Source organism: Osmerus mordax, mitochondrion (genome assembly GCF_038355195.1).
Source record: "Osmerus mordax mitochondrion, complete genome".
Classification (NCBI taxonomy): domain Eukaryota; kingdom Metazoa; phylum Chordata; class Actinopteri; order Osmeriformes; family Osmeridae; genus Osmerus; species Osmerus mordax.
Genome location: NC_015246.1, coordinates 1 through 16,620, shown reverse-complemented (window position 1 = coordinate 16,620; position 16,620 = coordinate 1). Strand labels below are relative to the sequence as shown.

At 48.6% G+C, this 16,620-nt stretch overlaps 13 protein-coding genes across 13 annotated transcripts, besides 25 other annotated features; 1 reads left to right on the top strand and 12 right to left on the bottom strand. All coding sequences in view use genetic code 2, as the record gives it.

Annotated features, from left to right (window-relative positions):
- Positions 1 to 939: a D loop (control region).
- Positions 940 to 1,009, top strand: a tRNA (tRNA-Pro).
- Positions 1,010 to 1,081, bottom strand: a tRNA (tRNA-Thr).
- Positions 1,082 to 2,222, bottom strand: gene-GeneID:10322911 (CYTB). Its single transcript has one exon. A coding segment is annotated over exon 1 (1,141 nt).
- Positions 2,223 to 2,226: 4 nt separating this feature from the next.
- Positions 2,227 to 2,296, top strand: a tRNA (tRNA-Glu).
- Positions 2,297 to 2,818, top strand: gene-GeneID:10322910 (ND6). Its single transcript has one exon. The coding sequence runs from the start codon at positions 2,297 to 2,299 to the stop codon at positions 2,816 to 2,818; it is 522 nt and encodes a 173-aa protein (YP_004300508.1).
- gene-GeneID:10322909 (ND5) lies at positions 2,815 to 4,653 on the bottom strand. The gene has a single exon. The coding sequence runs from the start codon at positions 4,651 to 4,653 to the stop codon at positions 2,815 to 2,817; it is 1,839 nt and encodes a 612-aa protein (YP_004300507.1).
- Positions 4,654 to 4,727, bottom strand: a tRNA (tRNA-Leu).
- Positions 4,728 to 4,796, bottom strand: a tRNA (tRNA-Ser).
- Positions 4,797 to 4,865, bottom strand: a tRNA (tRNA-His).
- gene-GeneID:10322908 (ND4) lies at positions 4,866 to 6,246 on the bottom strand. Its single transcript has one exon. A coding segment is annotated over exon 1 (1,381 nt).
- Positions 6,240 to 6,536, bottom strand: gene-GeneID:10322907 (ND4L). Its single transcript has one exon. It carries the CDS (start codon positions 6,534 to 6,536, stop codon positions 6,240 to 6,242), a length of 297 nt encoding a protein of 98 aa, YP_004300505.1.
- Positions 6,537 to 6,606, bottom strand: a tRNA (tRNA-Arg).
- On the bottom strand, positions 6,607 to 6,955 carry gene-GeneID:10322906 (ND3). Its single transcript has one exon. A coding segment is annotated over exon 1 (349 nt).
- Positions 6,956 to 7,026, bottom strand: a tRNA (tRNA-Gly).
- Positions 7,027 to 7,811, bottom strand: gene-GeneID:10322905 (COX3). The gene has a single exon. A coding segment is annotated over exon 1 (785 nt).
- gene-GeneID:10322904 (ATP6) lies at positions 7,811 to 8,494 on the bottom strand. The gene has a single exon. It carries the CDS (start codon positions 8,492 to 8,494, stop codon positions 7,811 to 7,813), a length of 684 nt encoding a protein of 227 aa, YP_004300502.1.
- gene-GeneID:10322903 (ATP8) lies at positions 8,485 to 8,652 on the bottom strand. Its single transcript has one exon. The coding sequence runs from the start codon at positions 8,650 to 8,652 to the stop codon at positions 8,485 to 8,487; it is 168 nt and encodes a 55-aa protein (YP_004300501.1).
- A 1-nt stretch (position 8,653) lies between these two features.
- Positions 8,654 to 8,728, bottom strand: a tRNA (tRNA-Lys).
- Positions 8,729 to 9,419, bottom strand: COX2 (cytochrome c oxidase subunit II). Its single transcript has one exon. A coding segment is annotated over exon 1 (691 nt).
- A 14-nt stretch (positions 9,420 to 9,433) lies between these two features.
- Positions 9,434 to 9,506, bottom strand: a tRNA (tRNA-Asp).
- A 4-nt stretch (positions 9,507 to 9,510) lies between these two features.
- Positions 9,511 to 9,581, top strand: a tRNA (tRNA-Ser).
- Positions 9,582 to 11,132, bottom strand: gene-GeneID:10322901 (COX1). The gene has a single exon. It carries the CDS (start codon positions 11,130 to 11,132, stop codon positions 9,582 to 9,584), a length of 1,551 nt encoding a protein of 516 aa, YP_004300499.1.
- Positions 11,133 to 11,134: 2 nt separating this feature from the next.
- Positions 11,135 to 11,202, top strand: a tRNA (tRNA-Tyr).
- Positions 11,203 to 11,267, top strand: a tRNA (tRNA-Cys).
- A 27-nt stretch (positions 11,268 to 11,294) lies between these two features.
- Positions 11,295 to 11,367, top strand: a tRNA (tRNA-Asn).
- A 1-nt stretch (position 11,368) lies between these two features.
- Positions 11,369 to 11,437, top strand: a tRNA (tRNA-Ala).
- Position 11,438: 1 nt separating this feature from the next.
- Positions 11,439 to 11,510, bottom strand: a tRNA (tRNA-Trp).
- gene-GeneID:10322900 (ND2) lies at positions 11,511 to 12,561 on the bottom strand. The gene has a single exon. A coding segment is annotated over exon 1 (1,051 nt).
- Positions 12,562 to 12,565: 4 nt separating this feature from the next.
- Positions 12,566 to 12,634, bottom strand: a tRNA (tRNA-Met).
- Positions 12,634 to 12,703, top strand: a tRNA (tRNA-Gln).
- Positions 12,704 to 12,775, bottom strand: a tRNA (tRNA-Ile).
- A 7-nt stretch (positions 12,776 to 12,782) lies between these two features.
- gene-GeneID:10322912 (ND1) lies at positions 12,783 to 13,753 on the bottom strand. The gene has a single exon. A coding segment is annotated over exon 1 (971 nt).
- Positions 13,752 to 13,825, bottom strand: a tRNA (tRNA-Leu).
- Positions 13,826 to 13,830: 5 nt separating this feature from the next.
- Positions 13,831 to 15,536, bottom strand: an rRNA (l-rRNA).
- Positions 15,537 to 15,607, bottom strand: a tRNA (tRNA-Val).
- Positions 15,608 to 16,552, bottom strand: an rRNA (s-rRNA).
- Positions 16,553 to 16,620, bottom strand: a tRNA (tRNA-Phe).

Genomic DNA, 16,620 nt, shown 5'->3' with positions numbered 1-16,620 from the left:
AAAAACACGCCAGGAATCACTATGTTAAGTAAAAATTCATCGGTGAATTTATCGCGAAGTTTAGCTTACCACAAAATGTAAGGTGAATTTAAATTAAAAGTCCTTTTCGGAGCTTCTTGGTTTAGGGGTTTAACAAGAAACAATGCAATGTCAGGACTAAGGGGGTAGGGGGGTTTAACGCGCGGAAGCCAAGGGGGACAAGAACGGTAAACTGCTAGAGCGACAGGGTCTTTATGCACTTGATATCACTTATGTTGTTATATCGATGAATATCCTTTAACTTTTCATACATAATGCTTGGGCAAGGTCCAGTTCAACCTTCACTACTTAACATTAGGATGCGCTTGGAAATGCAAAGTGAAAGGAAGAGAAAAAAAAGACAACGTTATGCATATAAAAGAGCGCCCGGCTTGGTGGGTAACGAGTCGTTAGGACTCCACCATCGTGATGTAAGGATAATTCATTGAAGGGAGGGTTAAGCCGGTGTATGGCCCTGAAATAGGAACCAGATGCCAGTAATAGATCATTAAATAGCTACCCCCACGAATGGTTGTCCCTGACCCTATCATTCATGATATGCGCTTCATGCGACTGGTTGGTGGTTTCTTACTGCTCATCAGGGCACTATTGCCATAGTGACGCTTAAAGCGAGGAAACTGTTTAGAAGAAGTTAAGTGGATAAATCTATTTGGTTCGGTCTCGCGCATTATAGATGGTGATAAATTTTTTGTTAGTCTATGTGTGTCTTGATAGTCATGTTCCTTGAGTGGTTACAATAAATATATGGTTATTATACATAAATATGGTTAAAGGCATATATGTAATATTATGCATAATATGCACCTGGCATATTTGCTGTAGAAGGACATCCCTAACGGCCGCGCGAGCGCGGGGGGGGGGGAAGGGGGCTTTCTAAGGGCCGCAGGGGCCGCAGGGGCCGCAGGGGGTAGTTTAACCGAGAATCTTAGCTTTGGGAGTTAAGGGTGGGAGTTTGATTCTCTCTCCTCTGAGCAAAAGGGGGGATTTTAACCTCCAGCCTCCGGCTTACAAGACCGGCGCTCTGACATTGCGCTTCTGATGCAGGCTCATTTAAGGGACTTGTTCTCAGCCCACCCTGCGAGGGGGGAGAGGACTAAGAAAATGGAGAAGTAAATTACTGAGGCTACTTGACCAATTTCAATAAATGGGTGTTCTACAGGCATCCCTCCAATTCAGGTCAGGATAACTACGTCTGCTACGAGGGCTCAGAAGAGGAGTTGCGTGAAGGGTCGGAAAGTCAGTCCTCGTTGTTTTGAAGTGTGTAGAAGTGGGACAAGTATAAGAACGAGGATAGAAAATAAGAGGGCTAGAACCCCTCCTAGCTTATTAGGGATGGAGCGGAGAATTGCGTAGGCGAAGAGGAAATATCACTCAGGTTTAATATGAGGGGGCGTAACCAGGGGGTTGGCTGCTGTGAAGTTGTCTGGGTCTCCCAAGAGGTTGGGGGCGAACAGGGCCAAGGATACGAGGGCCAGGAAGAGGGCCATAAACCCTAGCAGGTCTTTAATAATAAAGTAGGAGTGAAAGGGGATTTTGTCTGCGTCTGAGTTAAGACCTACTGGGTTATTAGACCCTGTCTGGTGGAGGAAGAGGAGGTGGAGCACAGTTGCCGCAGCGATGATAAAGGGTAGAATGAAGTGGAAAGCAAAGAATCGGGTCAAGGTGGCGCTATCAACTGAGAAGCCCCCTCATAGCCAAAGGACTAGGTCTAGGCCCATGTAAGGAACAGCTGAGAGAAGGTTGGTAATTACTGTCGCACCTCAGAATGACATTTGTCCTCAGGGAAGGACATAGCCCACAAAGGCAGTTATTATAACCAAAAGGAGGAGAACTACGCCGATGTTTCAGGTTTCTTTGTAAAGGAAAGAGCCGTAGTAGAGCCCTCGGCCAATATGAAGATAAATACAGATAAAGAAGAAGGATGCTCCGTTAGCGTGCATGTTCCGAATTAATCAGCCGTAGTTGACATCTCGGCAGAGGTGAACGACGGAGGAGAAGGCTGTGGCAGTCTCGGCAGTATAGTGTATAGCTAGAAATAGGCCTGTGAGGATTTGAATAATTAGGCAGAGCCCGAGAAGGGAGCCAAAATTTCATCACACAGAAATATTGGAGGGTGCAGGTAGATCAACTAGGGCGTCATTGGTAATTTTTAGGAGGGGGTGGGTTTTCCGAAGGTTGGCCATTAAGGTTCTTGTAGTTGAATTAACAACGGTGGTTTTTCAAGTCACTGGTCCTGGTTAAAGTCCTGGCAGGAATTATGACTTATTTTGTGTCTTTATTTTTATTTGGGTTAGTTTTGGGCTTAATTGCTGTGGCATCTAATCCCGCCCCGTACTTTGCTGCGCTAGGGTTGGTGGTGGCAGCTGGAGCGGGGTGTGGTGTTTTAGTGGGGTGCGGGGGGTCCTTTCTGTCCTTAGTCCTTTTTTTAATCTATTTGGGGGGGATACTGGTCGTGTTTGCATACTCTGCGGCTTTAGCTGCAGAGCCATACCCGGAGGCGTGGGGCGACTGGTCTGTTCTAGGGTATGTAGTGAGCTACCTCTTAGTGGTTGTGATGACGGCGGGGTGGGTGTCTGGGGGGTGGTTTGAGACTTCCTGGGTGGTGGTAGACGAGCTTAAGGAGCTCTCTGTGCTGCGGGGGGATTCAAGTGGGGTAGCTCTCATGTTTTCTTCTGGGGGCGGCGTTCTGGTGGCGTGTGCGGGGGTCCTCTTATTGACTTTGTTTGTAGTCCTTGAGCTAACTCGGGGGTTAAGCCGAGGGGCTTTGCGGGCGGTTTAGATTAAGGCAAGAATAACGGCAAGGGTGATCGTAAGGAAGAACAAGGCCAGGTAGGTTTTAATCATGCCTTGTTGAAGGTCTGTGGTGGCGGTTGCTGCTGGGAGGTGAATAGCAGATATCGCTTTGGGCCCGGCCTTTTCAAATCATGTTTGATCGACTATCTGGCTCGCGATAGCTTGGCCCAGAGATAGGTTTAGGAAGGGGAGAGAGCGGTGGATGGTTGTGGGGAAAAATCCAAGCATGTTGGAGAAATTGTGGAGGGAAAGGGCGGGGGTAACTTTGAACTGTTTTGAGGTTAAGGAAGCAAGCTCCAAGGCAACTAGAAGGCCAGTTACAGTGACGATAAGGGCACTGAGTTTCAGGAGGGGTGGTATGGTTATTACAGGGGTTTTAGAGGGAAGGAAGTTTGAGGTAATGACGAGCCCGGCAATAATGCTTCCTCAGGCGAGGCGTTTGATAGGGTTAATTACAGAAGGGTTGTTTTCATTAATTGGTGACAAGGCTGGGAAGCGAGGGTGGCCCATGGAAACAAAGTAGACAACCCGAAGGCTGTAGATTGCCGTGAAGGAGGTGGCTAGGAGGGTAAGGGCTAGGGCTCAGGCGTTAAGGTATGATGTGTTTAAGGCTTCAATAATGGCATCTTTGGAGAAGAAACCTGCTAGGAAGGGGGTGCCCGTAAGGGCTAAGCTCCCGATAGTTAGGCAGGAAGAAGTGAAGGGGGTGAGGTTGTGGAGGCCCCCCATTTTACGAATGTCCTGCTCATCATTAAGGCTGTGAATAATAGACCCGGAACATAAGAAAAGTATGGCTTTAAAGAATGCATGTGTACAAATGTGAAGAAAGGCAAGCTGAGGTTGATTGAGGCCAATGGTAACCATTATAAGCCCTAGCTGGCTTGAAGTGGAGAAAGCAACAATTTTCTTGATGTCGTTTTGGGTCAGAGCACATGTACCAGTGAAAAGGGTGGTCAAGGCGCCCAGGCAAAGGCAGGTAGTGAGGGCTGTGGGGTTGTTTTCTATTAGAGGGCTAGTTCGAATTAGTAGGAAAATACCAGCAACGACCATAGTGCTAGAGTGAAGTAGGGCAGATACTGGCGTGGGGCCTTCCATTGCGGAAGGAAGTCAGGGGTGAAGGCCAAATTGTGCGGATTTTCCGGTTGCGGCCAAGATGAGCCCTATTAGGGGTAAAGTAAGGTCAAGGCCTTGAGAGGATGCGAACATTTGTTGTATTTCTCAGGAGTTGAGTTTTATAGCAAATCATGCTATGCTGAGGATAAGGCCAATATCTCCGACACGGTTATAAATAACAGCCTGAAGGGCTGCTGTGTTGGCATCTGCCCGTCCGTACCATCAGCCGATCAGCAGAAAAGATATAATTCCTACTCCCTCCCACCCGATGAAGAATTGGAACATGTTATTAGCTGTGACTAAAATAATTATTGCCACTAGAAAAAGGAGGAGGTATTTGAAAAACCGGTTTATGTTTGGGTCAGCGTGTATGTATCAAGAGGCAAACTCAAGGATGGACCAGGTGACGTAAAGGGCAACGGGGGTGAAGATAATGGAATAGTGGTCAAATTTAAAACTAAAGTTAATGTCGAAAGAGAGGGTGTTTATTCATTGCCAGGCAGTGACGATTGTTTCGGCTCCGCTGTTGAGGAAAATGAAGAGGGGGAGAAGGCTGACCAGAAATGCGGCTTTGACCGCCGTTTTCACATGTGTGAGGGCCCACTCTTTATGAGCTGGTGAGGCATTTAGCGTAGTCAGTAAAGGGTAGAGGAGGAGGGCAAAAATTAATAATAGGGAGGAACTTAAGATGGTGGAGGTGAGGTGCATAGCTGCTACTTGGATTTGCACCAAGAGTTTTTGGTTCCTAAGACCAACGGATAAGCTGTCATCCTCTAGGAGCGCGAGTGAACTACGGGGTTTAACCGTAAGGGTAGAAGATTAGCAGTCTCTATTGCCGTCGGGCTTCTCTCGGTGAATAAGGGGATTCTAACCCCTGTTACTAGAATCACAATCTAGTGTTTTTCTTAAACTATATTTACAGAAGCATCATCCTCATATCAGCTCTGGCTTAAGTACTAGTAGGATGATGGGGAGAAGGTGTAGGGTGAGAAGGAGGTGTTCTCGTGTGTGGGAGGGCTCGAGGGAGATAATATGGGCGGGTAGGGGGCCACGTTGAGAAGTCAAGAAGAGGTAAAGAGAGTAGCTTGCAGTAATTAGAGTGCCAACGCCAGTAATGACAAGGGTTCAGTAAGATCAGTTGAATATAGCCGTAATAATTATCAATTCCCCCATAAGATTGGGGAGAGGGGGTAGGGCCAGGTTGGCCAGGTTAGCAATAAATCATCAAGTGGTTATAAGGGGGAGGACTATCTGTAGGCCCCGCGCTAAAAGTATCGTTCGGCTGTGTGTGCGCTCATAGGCTGTGTTGGCCAGACAGAAGAGAGCTGACGATGCTAACCCGTGGGCGATCATAAGAATAATTGCCCCCGTGAAACCTCAGGGGGTCTGAATCAGGATTCCGCCTGCAACAAGGCCCATGTGGCTTACAGAAGAGTAGGCAATGAGGGACTTTAGGTCTGTTTGTCGTAGACAAATAGATCCTGTCATAATTACGCCTCAGAGGGCTAACACAATACACGGGTAAGCAAGCTCTTTAGAAAGGGGGTCTAACATGAGCATCATTCGTATTATGCCGTAGCCTCCTAGTTTTAGGAGGACAGCAGCTAGAACTATGGAGCCGCGAATAGGGGCTTCAACATGGGCTTTAGGGAGCCAAAGGTGGACACCGTAGAGGGGCATTTTTACCAGGAAAGCTAATAAGCAGCCCACTCATCATAGTTTGTCCCCCCAGGTTGAGAGCTGTAGGGGTTGAGAGTATTGCAGTGTGATAAGTGAAAGGGTGCCCGTCTCGTTTTGAAGGAGAAGGAGGGCCACGAGAAGTGGGAGGGAGCCTGCTAGGGTATAGAACAAGAAGTAGGTGCCCGCGTTCAGTCGTTCTGCTTGGTTCCCTCATCGGGTAATAATAATTAGGGTGGGTACTAGGGTGGCTTCAAACATTACATAGAACATAATAATTTCAGTTGCCCCAAAAGCGAGGATAAGGAATATTTGTAGGGAGGCCATTAAAGAAATATAGGTTCGTTGGCGATTAATCGGTTCCGGGGAGATGTGGTTTTGGCTCGCAAGGATTATTAGGGGGAGGAGTCAACAAGAAAGGACCAAGAGGGGGGTAGAAAGGGGGTCAGTGGCTAAATAAAGATTAGAAGTGGACCACCCGGTTTCTGAGGTTCATTTTAGTCAGGACATACTGGCTAGGGCAATGATTAGGCTTTGAGCCGCTGAGGTTGGCCATAGCCATTTTGCTGGGGTCAACCAGATCGTGGGGAATAACATAATTGTTGGGATAAGGATTTTTAGCATCGGAGGAGGTTTAAGCTTTGGAGGCGGTCGGTGCCGTGAGTCCGGGCAGTTGCTACCAGGATAGCTAAGCCTGCGCTAGCCTCACAAGCGGAGAAAGCTAAAAGTAGCATAGGGGCAGATGAAAACCCTGTCGCTTCGGTTTGGAGGGCCCAAATGGAGAGGGCGATATAAAGTGACAGCATCATTCCTTCAAGGCACAAGAGGGCGGAGAGAAGGTGGGTGCGGTGGAAAGCTAGTCCTATAAGTCCAAGAATAAAAGCTGAAGTAAAGCTGAAGTGTGTAGGGGTCATAAGACAGTCGCGGACTTAAACCGCGGTTATATGAGCCGAAATCAAAGGTCTTTTTTTGGACTAACCGTCTATTCGGCCCACTCTAAGCCCCCTTGTACTCATTCGTAGATTAAGCCTAAGGTGAGCAGGGCTAGGACAGCCACGGCCCAGGTAAGAGTGATGGCAGGGGCAGCCAGTTGGTCCCCTCAGGGGAGGGGAAGGAGGAGGGCAATTTCTAAGTCGAAGAGGAGGAAAAGGATGGCGATGAGGAAGAACCGTAAGGAGAAGGGAAGCCGGGCGGAGCCAAGGGGGTCAAACCCGCATTCGTATGGTGAAAGCTTCTCAGCATCGGGGTTAAGCTGGGGGAGTCAGAAAGATACAATGGCTAAGACTGTTGAAAGTAAGACAGTAATAAAAATTACAGAAGAGATTAAATTCATTATCTTTCCTTGGATTTTCACCAAGACCGAGTGATTGGAAGTCACATATACTGGGTTAATACTAGAAAGATTATGAGCCTCATCAGTAGATGGAGACGTAGAGGAAAAGTCAGACGACGTCTACAAAGTGTCAATATCAGGCAGCGGCCTCGAAGCCGAAGTGGTGTTCTGATGTGAAGTGGTATTGGATTTGGCGGAGGAGGCAGATGGCAAGAAAGGTCGAGCCAATAATTACGTGAAGGCCGTGGAAGCCGGTAGCTACAAAGAAAGTAGAGCCATAGACGCCGTCTGCGATTGTGAAGGGTGCTTCATAGTACTCTAAGCCTTGAAGGAAGGTGAAGTAAAAGCCTAGGAGGATGGTTAGGGTAAGGGAGTGAATAGCTTGCTTACGTTCTCCTTCTATAATACTATGGTGTGCTCATGTTACAGTTACTCCGGATGCCAGGAGAACCGCGGTATTCAGGAGGGGGACTTCAAAGGGGTCCAGTGTAGTGATACCTGTGGGGGGTCAGCAGCCGCCAAGCTCGGGGGTTGGGGCAAGGCTAGCATGATAGAATGCTCAGAAAAAGCCTAGGAAGAAGAAGACTTCTGATGTAATGAACAGGATTATTCCATATCGGAGGCCTTTTTGAACAGGAGGGGTGTGATGTCCTTGAAATGTCCCCTCACGAATAATGTCTCGTCATCACTGGTACATAGTAAGAAGAAGAAGTGTGGTTCCCGCTACTATAAGAACGACAGAGTGAAAATGGAATCAAATTGCGAGACCTGAGGTTATCAGGAGGGCGGCGATTGCGCCAGTTAGGGGCCAGGGGCTTGGGTCAACTATGTGGAATGCGTGTGCTTGGTGGGCCATTAGACGTTTTCTTGTAGGTAGAGGCTCATTAGAAGGACAAATACATAAGCTTGAATTATAGCCACAGCTACTTCAAGAAGGGTGAGTAGGAATAGGACGACGGAGGTAAGGATCGCAACCGTAGGCATAAGGGGAAGAAGGACGAAGGCAGCTGTGGCAATCAGTTGAATTAAAAGGTGACCAGCCGTAAGGTTAGCAGTGAGTCGAACCCCTAGGGCGAGAGGTCGGATAAATAAGCTAATCGTTTCGATGATGATGAGGACGGGGATAAGGGGCACAGGCGTACCTTCTGGTAAAAGATGCCCTAGGGCTGCTGTAGGTTGATTTCGCATCCCGATAATTACAGTTGCTAATCATAGAGGGACAGCAAGTCCCATGTTAAGAGAGAGCTGGGTTGTGGGGGTAAAGGTATACGGAAGAAGGCCGAGCATATTAAGGGTGATTAAGAATAGCATGAGGGAGGTTAAAATTGTGGCCCATTTATGACCGCCAACATTAAGCGGAAGAAGGAGCTGCTGGGTAAAGCGGTTAATAAACCACCCTTGAAGGGTCAGAAGGCGGTTGTTTAATCAGCGGGCCGTGGGGGTGGGGAATAGAATTCAGGGGAGGGTGAGAGCTAAGGCTATAAGGGGGATTCCTATAAATACGGGGCTTATAAATTGATCAAAGAAGCTTAGTGTCATGGTCAGTTTCAGGATTCGGGGTTGGCTTTTTCAGCGCTTTGAACTGTGGGCTCATTAGAAAAGACATGCCCAAGGACTTTGGGTGGATAACAGGTGAGGAAAACCAGTCACGAGAAAACCAGGATGGCAAATCACGGGGCGGGGTTGAGTTGAGGCATGTCACTAAAGGTGGTTGGGGGCCACCAATCTTTAGCTTAAAAGGCTAACGCTCTCTCCCAGTTTAGCTTCTTAGTGAAGCGTCTTCAAGCATTATGGAGGATCAATTTTCAAAGTGTTTTAGAGGGACTGCTTCTACTACGATAGGCATAAAGCTATGGTTAGCTCCGCAGATTTCTGAGCATTGCCCATAGAACACACCAGGGCGAGAGGCAATAAAGGCTGTTTGGTTAAGTCGTCCTGGGACCGCGTCTATTTTCACGCCCAGGGCGGGCACGGCTCAGGAGTGTAGGACGTCTTCGGCAGATACGAGAACTCGGATGGGGGACTCTACGGGTACTACCATTCGGTGATCTGCTTCTAGGAGTCGGAATTGGCCAGGGATGAGGTCTTGGGTGGGGATCATGTAGGAGTCGAAGCCTAGGTCTTCATAGTCAGTATATTCATAGCTTCAGTATCATTGATGGCCCATAGCTTTGATTGTCAGGTGGGGGTCATTAATCTCGTCCATCAGGTAAAGAATCCGGAGGGAAGGAAGGGCGATAAGAATTAAGATTACAGCAGGGAGGACTGTTCAGATAATTTCAATCTCTTGGGAGTCTAAAATATACTTGTTAGTTAGTTTAGTAGAAACTATCGCTACAATAATGTAAAGAACGAGGGTGCTAATTAGAAGGACAATTATTAAAGCATGGTCGTGGAAATGAAGGAGTTCTTCTATCACTGGGGAGGCCGCGTCTTGGAATCCTAGTTGAGAGGGATGTGCCATTATAGCCTAGGGCTCAAGACACGCGGGGCTCTAACCCACAGTTTTGCCTTGACAAAGCAATGTTATAACAAATTTAACTAGTGTCTTATGGAAGAAAGTGACAGAGTGGCTATGTGGTTGACTTGAAATCAGCAGATGGGGGTTCAATTCCTCCCTTTCTCGTTAGTTGGTTTGGACTTGGACAAATGCCGGCTCCTCGAATGTGTGGTAAGGAGGAGGGCAGCCATGAAGCCACTCCACATTTGTGGAGGTTAGCTCAACAGACATAACCTCTCGTTTAGCAGCAAATGCTTCCCAGAGGATGAAAAGGAACATAATTACAGCCACCAGGGAGATTAGGGATCCGATAGAGGAAACGGTGTTTCAAAGGGTATAGGCGTCCGGGTAGTCAGAGTATCGTCGTGGCATTCCTGCAAGACCAAGGAAGTGTTGGGGGAAGAAGGTTAGATTGACCCCCACGAACATAATCCCAAAGTGGATTTTGGTTCAGGTGCTGTGGAGGGTGTACCCCGAAAATAGGGGGAACCAGTGTACGAAGGCAGCAAGAATTGCAAATACAGCCCCCATAGAAAGAACGTAATGGAAGTGGGCTACTACATAGTAGGTGTCATGGAGGACAATATCTAGGGACGAATTGGCCAGGACGATCCCAGTTAGTCCCCCTACTGTGAATAGGAAAATAAAGCCTAGGGCCCACAGGAGAGGGGTCTCCCATTTGATTGAGCCCCCGTGAAGGGTGGCCAGTCAGCTGAAGACTTTCACACCTGTAGGGATGGGCATAATTATTGTGGCGGAAGTAAAGTATGCTCGAGTGTCAACATCCATCCCCACGGTAAACATGTGATGGGCTCAAACGATGAAGCCGAGGAGGCCTATAGCCATCATAGCTCAGACCATGCCCATGTACCCGAATGGTTCTTTTTTGCATGAGTAGTAGGCCACAATGTGGGAGATTATTCCAAACCCGGGGAGAATGAGAATGTAGACCTCTGGGTGCCCAAAGAATCAGAATAGATGCTGATACAGGATGGGGTCCCCTCCTCCGGCAGGGTCAAAGAAAGTAGTGTTTAGGTTTCGGTCTGTTAGAAGTATAGTAATCCCAGCAGCCAGTACTGGGAGGGAAAGGAGAAGAAGGACGGCCGTAATCAGGACGGCTCAGACAAATAAGGGGGTCTGGTACTGGGAGATGGCAGGAGGCTTCATATTAATAATGGTTGTAATAAAGTTAATTGCCCCGAGAATAGAGGAGATCCCCGCAAGGTGAAGAGAGAAAATTGTTAAATCTACGGAAGCTCCCGCGTGGGCCAAATTGCCAGCAAGTGGGGGATAGACTGTTCAACCAGTCCCGGCGCCTGCTTCAACCCCGGAAGAAGCTAAGAGAAGAAGAAAGGAGGGAGGTAAAAGTCAGAAGCTCATATTATTTATGCGAGGGAAGGCCATATCTGGGGCCCCAATCATAAGGGGGATGAGCCAGTTGCCAAACCCGCCGATCATAATCGGTATTACTATAAAAAAGATTATAACAAAAGCGTGCGCGGTGACGATAACATTATAAATCTGGTCGTCCCCCAGGAGAGCACCAGGTTGGCTTAGCTCGGCTCGGATAAGGAGGCTTAAAGCCGTCCCTACTATCCCTGCCCAGGCCCCAAAGATTAGATAAAGGGTGCCAATGTCTTTGTGGTTGGTCGAGAAAAATCAGCGTGTAATTGCCACAGGTAAGATGGCCGAAGTAAGCGGTGGATTGTAGCCCCATATATAGAGGTTTGAGTCCTCTTCTTACCAAGCCCTGGGGTGTGACCACGTCAGATTGCAAACCTGAAGAAGTAGGCTTACCGCCTGCCGGGGCTTTCCCGCCCCGCCCCGGCGGCGGGGGAGTAGATGAATGCTCGCTGGATAGAGCGCTTAGCTGTTAACTAAGAGTTTGTAGGATCAAGGCCTTCTCATCTAGGGAGGCTTTAGCTTAATTAAAGTGTCTGAGTTGCATTCAGAAGATGCGGGATAGAGTCCTGTAAGTCTTATCAGGGGCTGAGGGATTCTCACCCTCGCTTAGGGCTTTGAAGGCCCTCGGTCTAAGTCCTATCCTAAGCCCCTAGCTTCAGGAGAATGTTGAGAGGAAGCAGGGGGTGATTGGAAGAAGACCAAGGGCCCCAATCGTAGAGGCCGCTAGGAGGAGGGAGGACCGACTGGTTGAGAACCGTCAGGACGGGGTTGCTCCTAGGGTGTTAGGGGAAATAGTAAGTGCCATGGCATAGCAAATTCGTAGGTAGAAGAAAAGGCTGAGTAAAGCAGTTAGGGCTGCAAGAGTGGCAACTAGGGGGAGGCCTTGCTTGGTTATTTCTTGAAGGATGAGTCATTTAGGCATAAATCCCGAGAGAGGGGGTAGGCCTCCCAGGGAAAGGAGGGCCAGAGAGGCCAAAGCGACCAGGGCGGGGGTTTTAGTCCAAGCGGTGGCTAAAGTGTTTAGGCTAGAAGCTGCGCTTGCTTTTATGGTAAGGAAAGCGGAGGTCGTCATAACAATATATAGGGTAAGGCCGAGGAGCGCCAAAGAGGGGGAGATTTGTGAGATAATGATTATTCAACCAAGGTGGGCGATAGAAGAGTAAGCCAGAATTTTACGTACTTGGGTCTGGTTTATGCCCCCTCAGCCTCCAACGAGGGTGGAAGCAATACCCATGCCGAGGACCAGGGAGGAGTTCAATGCAGGAGTGATCTGGATAATAAGTGCGAATGGGGCTAATTTTTGTCAGGTGGAGAGAATGAGGCCTGTGGTAAGGCTGAGCCCTTGAATTACCTCAGGAAGTCAAAAATGAATAGGGGCTAAGCCCACTTTTAGGGCAAGAGCCATAAATGCTATCGTGGCCGATGCGGGGTGGGAGAGGTGTTGAATGTCCCAGGACCCTGTTAGTCACGCGTTTGTGGTGCTGGCAAATATAATTGTGGCTGCGGCTGCTGCTTGTGTAATAAAGTATTTAGCTGCAGCTTCTACTGAGCGCGGGGAGTGTTTTTGAGTTATTAGGGGGATGATAGCCAGGGTGTTAATTTCTAGGCCCATTCAGGCAAGGAGCCAGTGGGAGCTAGAAAAGGTTAGTGCGGTCCCCAGCCCGAGGGCTGAAATAAGCAAAGATGTGACGTACGGGTTCATGTGTTAGTAAAGGAGGGGGTTTCACCGTCATTCTTGGGGTATGGGCCCAAAAGCTTGTTTAGCTGACTTTACTAGAAAGTGGTGTAGTGGGAGCACCAGGAGTTTTGATCTCCTGAGGATGGGTTCGAACCCCTTCTTTCTAAGGAATCAAAGGGGCTTTAACCCTTATAAGTCACCCTATCAAGGTGGTCCTTAAACATTCAGGCATAATTCCGGGCTAAACCTGGGGCGGTAATCCGGCGAATGCGATGGGGAGGGCGAGATGCCATAGTACGAGGGCTAGGGTCAAAGGGAGGAAGTTTTTTCACACGAGGTGCATGAGTTGGTCGTATCGAAATCGGGGGTAAGAGGCACGAACCCAGAGGAAAACCACGGAAAGAAGTGCAGCTTTAGTTATCAGATTGCAGGCGGTAAGCTCTGGGAAAGAAGGAATGTGGGAGGCCCCGAGGAACAGAACTGCGGAGAGTGTATTTATAAGAAGGATATTGGCGTACTCTGCTAAGAAAAATAGAGCAAAGGGTCCCCGTGCGTATTCAACGTTGAAGCCAGAGACCAGCTCCGACTCTCCTTCCGTTAGGTCAAAGGGGGCTCGGTTGGTTTCGGCAAGAGTCGAGATATATCATATTGCGGCGAGAGGTCATGCGGGAATAAGGAGCCAAATGCTTTCTTGGGTGACGTTAAAAGTTTGAAGTGTAAAGCCCCCGGAGAAGATAATAATACTTAAGAGGATCAGCCCAAGGCTCACCTCATATGAAATCGTCTGGGCGACTGCCCGTAGGGCCCCGATGAGGGCATATTTTGAATTTGAGGCCCAGCCTGAGCCAAGAATAGAATAAACAGCCAAGCTAGATAGTGCCAGTACAAAGAGAATCCCCAGGTTTAAATCAGTAACTGGGTAGGGAATAGGTATAGGGGCCCAAAGAGTAAGGGCGAGTGTTAGAGCTAATATGGGGGTGGCGAGGAACAGGAAGGGGGAGGAGGTGGAGGGTCGAACAGGCTCTTTGATGAAAAGTTTCACCCCGTCAGCGATTGGTTGTAGGAGGCCGTACGGCCCCACAATGTTGGGGCCTTTCCGGAGTTGTATATACCCTAGAACTTTTCGTTCTAGAAGGGTAAGGAAGGCAACAGCAAGAAGCACAGGGACGATATAGGCGAGGGGATTAATAATGTGGGTTAAAAGGGCTGTGATCATAGCCGGGGAGAGGATTTGAACCTCTGATGAAAGGGCTTAGACCTTTAGCACTTTCCAGACTTTGCTACCTCGGGCGAACGGCCTTATTTTCCAGGTCCTGCCACACTAGGATGTCATACTCTTTGACATACCCGGGTATGCCCTCTTTTCTGTTTTAGTTGCCTTCAGCAGGTGAGGGTGGGGCGTGCCTTGAGCATGGGCCTCTTCTCTCCGGTCCTTTCGTACTGGGGAAGATCATTTCATAGATAGAAACTGACCTGGATTGCTCCGGTCTGAACTCAGATCACGTAGGACTTTAATCGTTGAACAAACGAACCCTTATTAGCGGCTGCACCAATAGGATGTCCTGATCCAACATCGAGGTCGTAAACCCCCTCGTCGATAGGGACTCTGGGAGAGGATTGCGCTGTTATCCCTAGGGTAACTTGTTCCGTTAATCGGCGCTGTGCCGGATCATTTTGGTCAGAATTTCTGTTGCTTGGAGCTGCAGCTCTAAGTTGTGAGGTTAGTAACCTCGGTCCACATGGAGGCTCTTTTATCCTCCGCGGTCGCCCCAACCGAAGACAGGAGAGACAGGGATCACAATGTTTTTTCCTCTTCGCGGGGGAAGTTTAACGTGGGCTGTCTAGTGTCTAAAGCTCCATAGGGTCTTCTCGTCTTATGTAAGTATCCCCGCTTCTGCACGGGGAGATCAATTTCATTGACCGGGGGGAGGAGACAGCTAAGCCCTCGTCTAGCCATTCATACAGGTCTTCATTTAAAGGACAAGTGATTGCGCTACCTTCACACGGTTAAAATACCGCGGCCGTTTAACCCAGGGTCACCGGGCAGGCGGGACCTCTTATGTTTAGTCTACAAGAGGCGATGTTTTTGGTAAACAGGCGAGGCTTGTGTTTGCCGAGTTCCTTCTCCCCCTCTTAGTCTTTCCTTAAGGCACTCCTGTGTGGGGTTAACGATTGTATTTTTGGGTTTTTCTTGTTTATGTTGAAGTCCAAAATTCCCTCTAGGTTTGGGCTCGCTATTTGTCGGCGGAGGGTCCGGTCCAACATACACGTGTGCAAGGAGAGAGGGTGCCCTCTCTTATTACTCATTCTAGCAGGGTCGCTCCCATGGGGGCATGGGGCGGTTTAGTAAAATTAGGGGTGGGGAGAGGCTATCAGAATAAGAGGTCCGTGCTGTCTGAGCTTTAACGCTTTCTAATCAGGTGGCTGCCCTTAAGCCCACTGAAACAGTATACCTTAGAAATTATGATCCTTGACCGCCTTGTAAGGTTGTGTCCTGGTTCAAAGGAGCTGTACCTCCTTTGACTAACTCCTCGGGTTTCTCTTTAGCATCAGAAGAAGAATCTTAAGGTTTTGAGAAGCCGGAGGGCTGAACTCCTATTCATTTCCTAAACAACCAGCTATAACTAGACTCGATAGGTATTTCACTTCTACTCGGAGCTCTCTCCACTCTTTTGCAACAGAGACGGATAGGCCCTATAATAGGCTGTCTCGGAGTAGCTCGTCCAGTTTCGGGGGCTTAAACTGAAGTTCTCTTTGCTTAAGTATTCTGGCTAGATCATGATGCAAAAGGTACAAGTTTTAATCTTTGCTATGCGGTGCTTATATGGGTTGTTTCATTTCTCTTTCAGCTTTCCCTTGCGGTACTTTCTCTATTGCTCAAATTTGTCCTTTTCTGTCGCCCGTACTAAGGTGGAAAAATGATTTGTTCATAAGTTTTTAGGTTATGAGGGGGTATTTATACTGTAAAATTAGTCCAAGTGTTTGGCTAGCTAGTTGGCTCAGGGCGACCCGATTTGCACGGGTGTCTTCTCGGAGTAAGGGAGATGCTGTTCTATTTAGCTACGCCCCGGTTGTCCCAAGTGCACCTTCCGGTACACTTACCATGTTACGACTTGCCTCCCCTTTGTTCGGTTATCTTGTTAAGAACCAAATTGAATGAACTTGGAGAGAGTGACGGGCGGTATGTGCGCGCCTCAGAGCCGGCTTCAGGAGAACTCTCTATTTCCCCCTTACTGCTAAATCCACCTTCAGGGGCCGGTTTCACGGCCCCATTCGTAGTAACCTGCAATAGGTAATGTAGCCCATTTCTTCCCACCCCATACGCTGCACCTTGACCTGACGTTCTGGGTTTTGCCCATTTTGCTCACTTTAAGTCCTTCACAGGGTGAGCTGACGACGGCGGTATATAGGCGGGTCTAACAAGGGGTGGTGAGGTTGAACGGGGATTATCGATTCAAGAACAGGCTCCTCTAGGTGGGTGTGAGGCACCGCCAAGTCCTTTGGGTTTTAAGCTAACGCTTGTAGTTCCCTGGCGGACATTAGGGGTAAGTTAATATCAAAGTTTATGGCTAAGCATAGTGGGGTATCTAATCCCAGTTTGTGTCTTAGTTGTCGTGGGTTCAGGTGTATTAAAGCCACTTTCGTAGTGGGGCTTCGTGCCGTCAGAAGCGTATAACAGCCTAGAGGGTGTTCGGCTTTAGTTTATTATTTCCCTAACCACTCTTTACGCCGGTAACTTTCAACTTGGGCCACTCGTATAACCGCGGTGGCTGGCACGAGATTAACCGGCCCTAGAAACCGTAACCTAGTCAAGCTTTCGCTTATTGCTTAATGTCTATCACTGCTGAATACCCTTGGGGGTGTGGCTGAACAAGGCGTCCTGGGCTGCTTTGCGCGTGCCTGATACCAGCTCCTTGTCCCCGGGCAGGGGATAAAGGGCATTCTCACGGGGGTGCGGAGACTTGCATGTATAAATTTGGTTTGAGCTGAAGGTAAAGTCAGGACCAAGCCCTTGTGCTTGCGGGGTTTTTCAACGCCCATCTAAACATCTTCAGTGTTTCACTTTGATTAAGCTACGCTAGC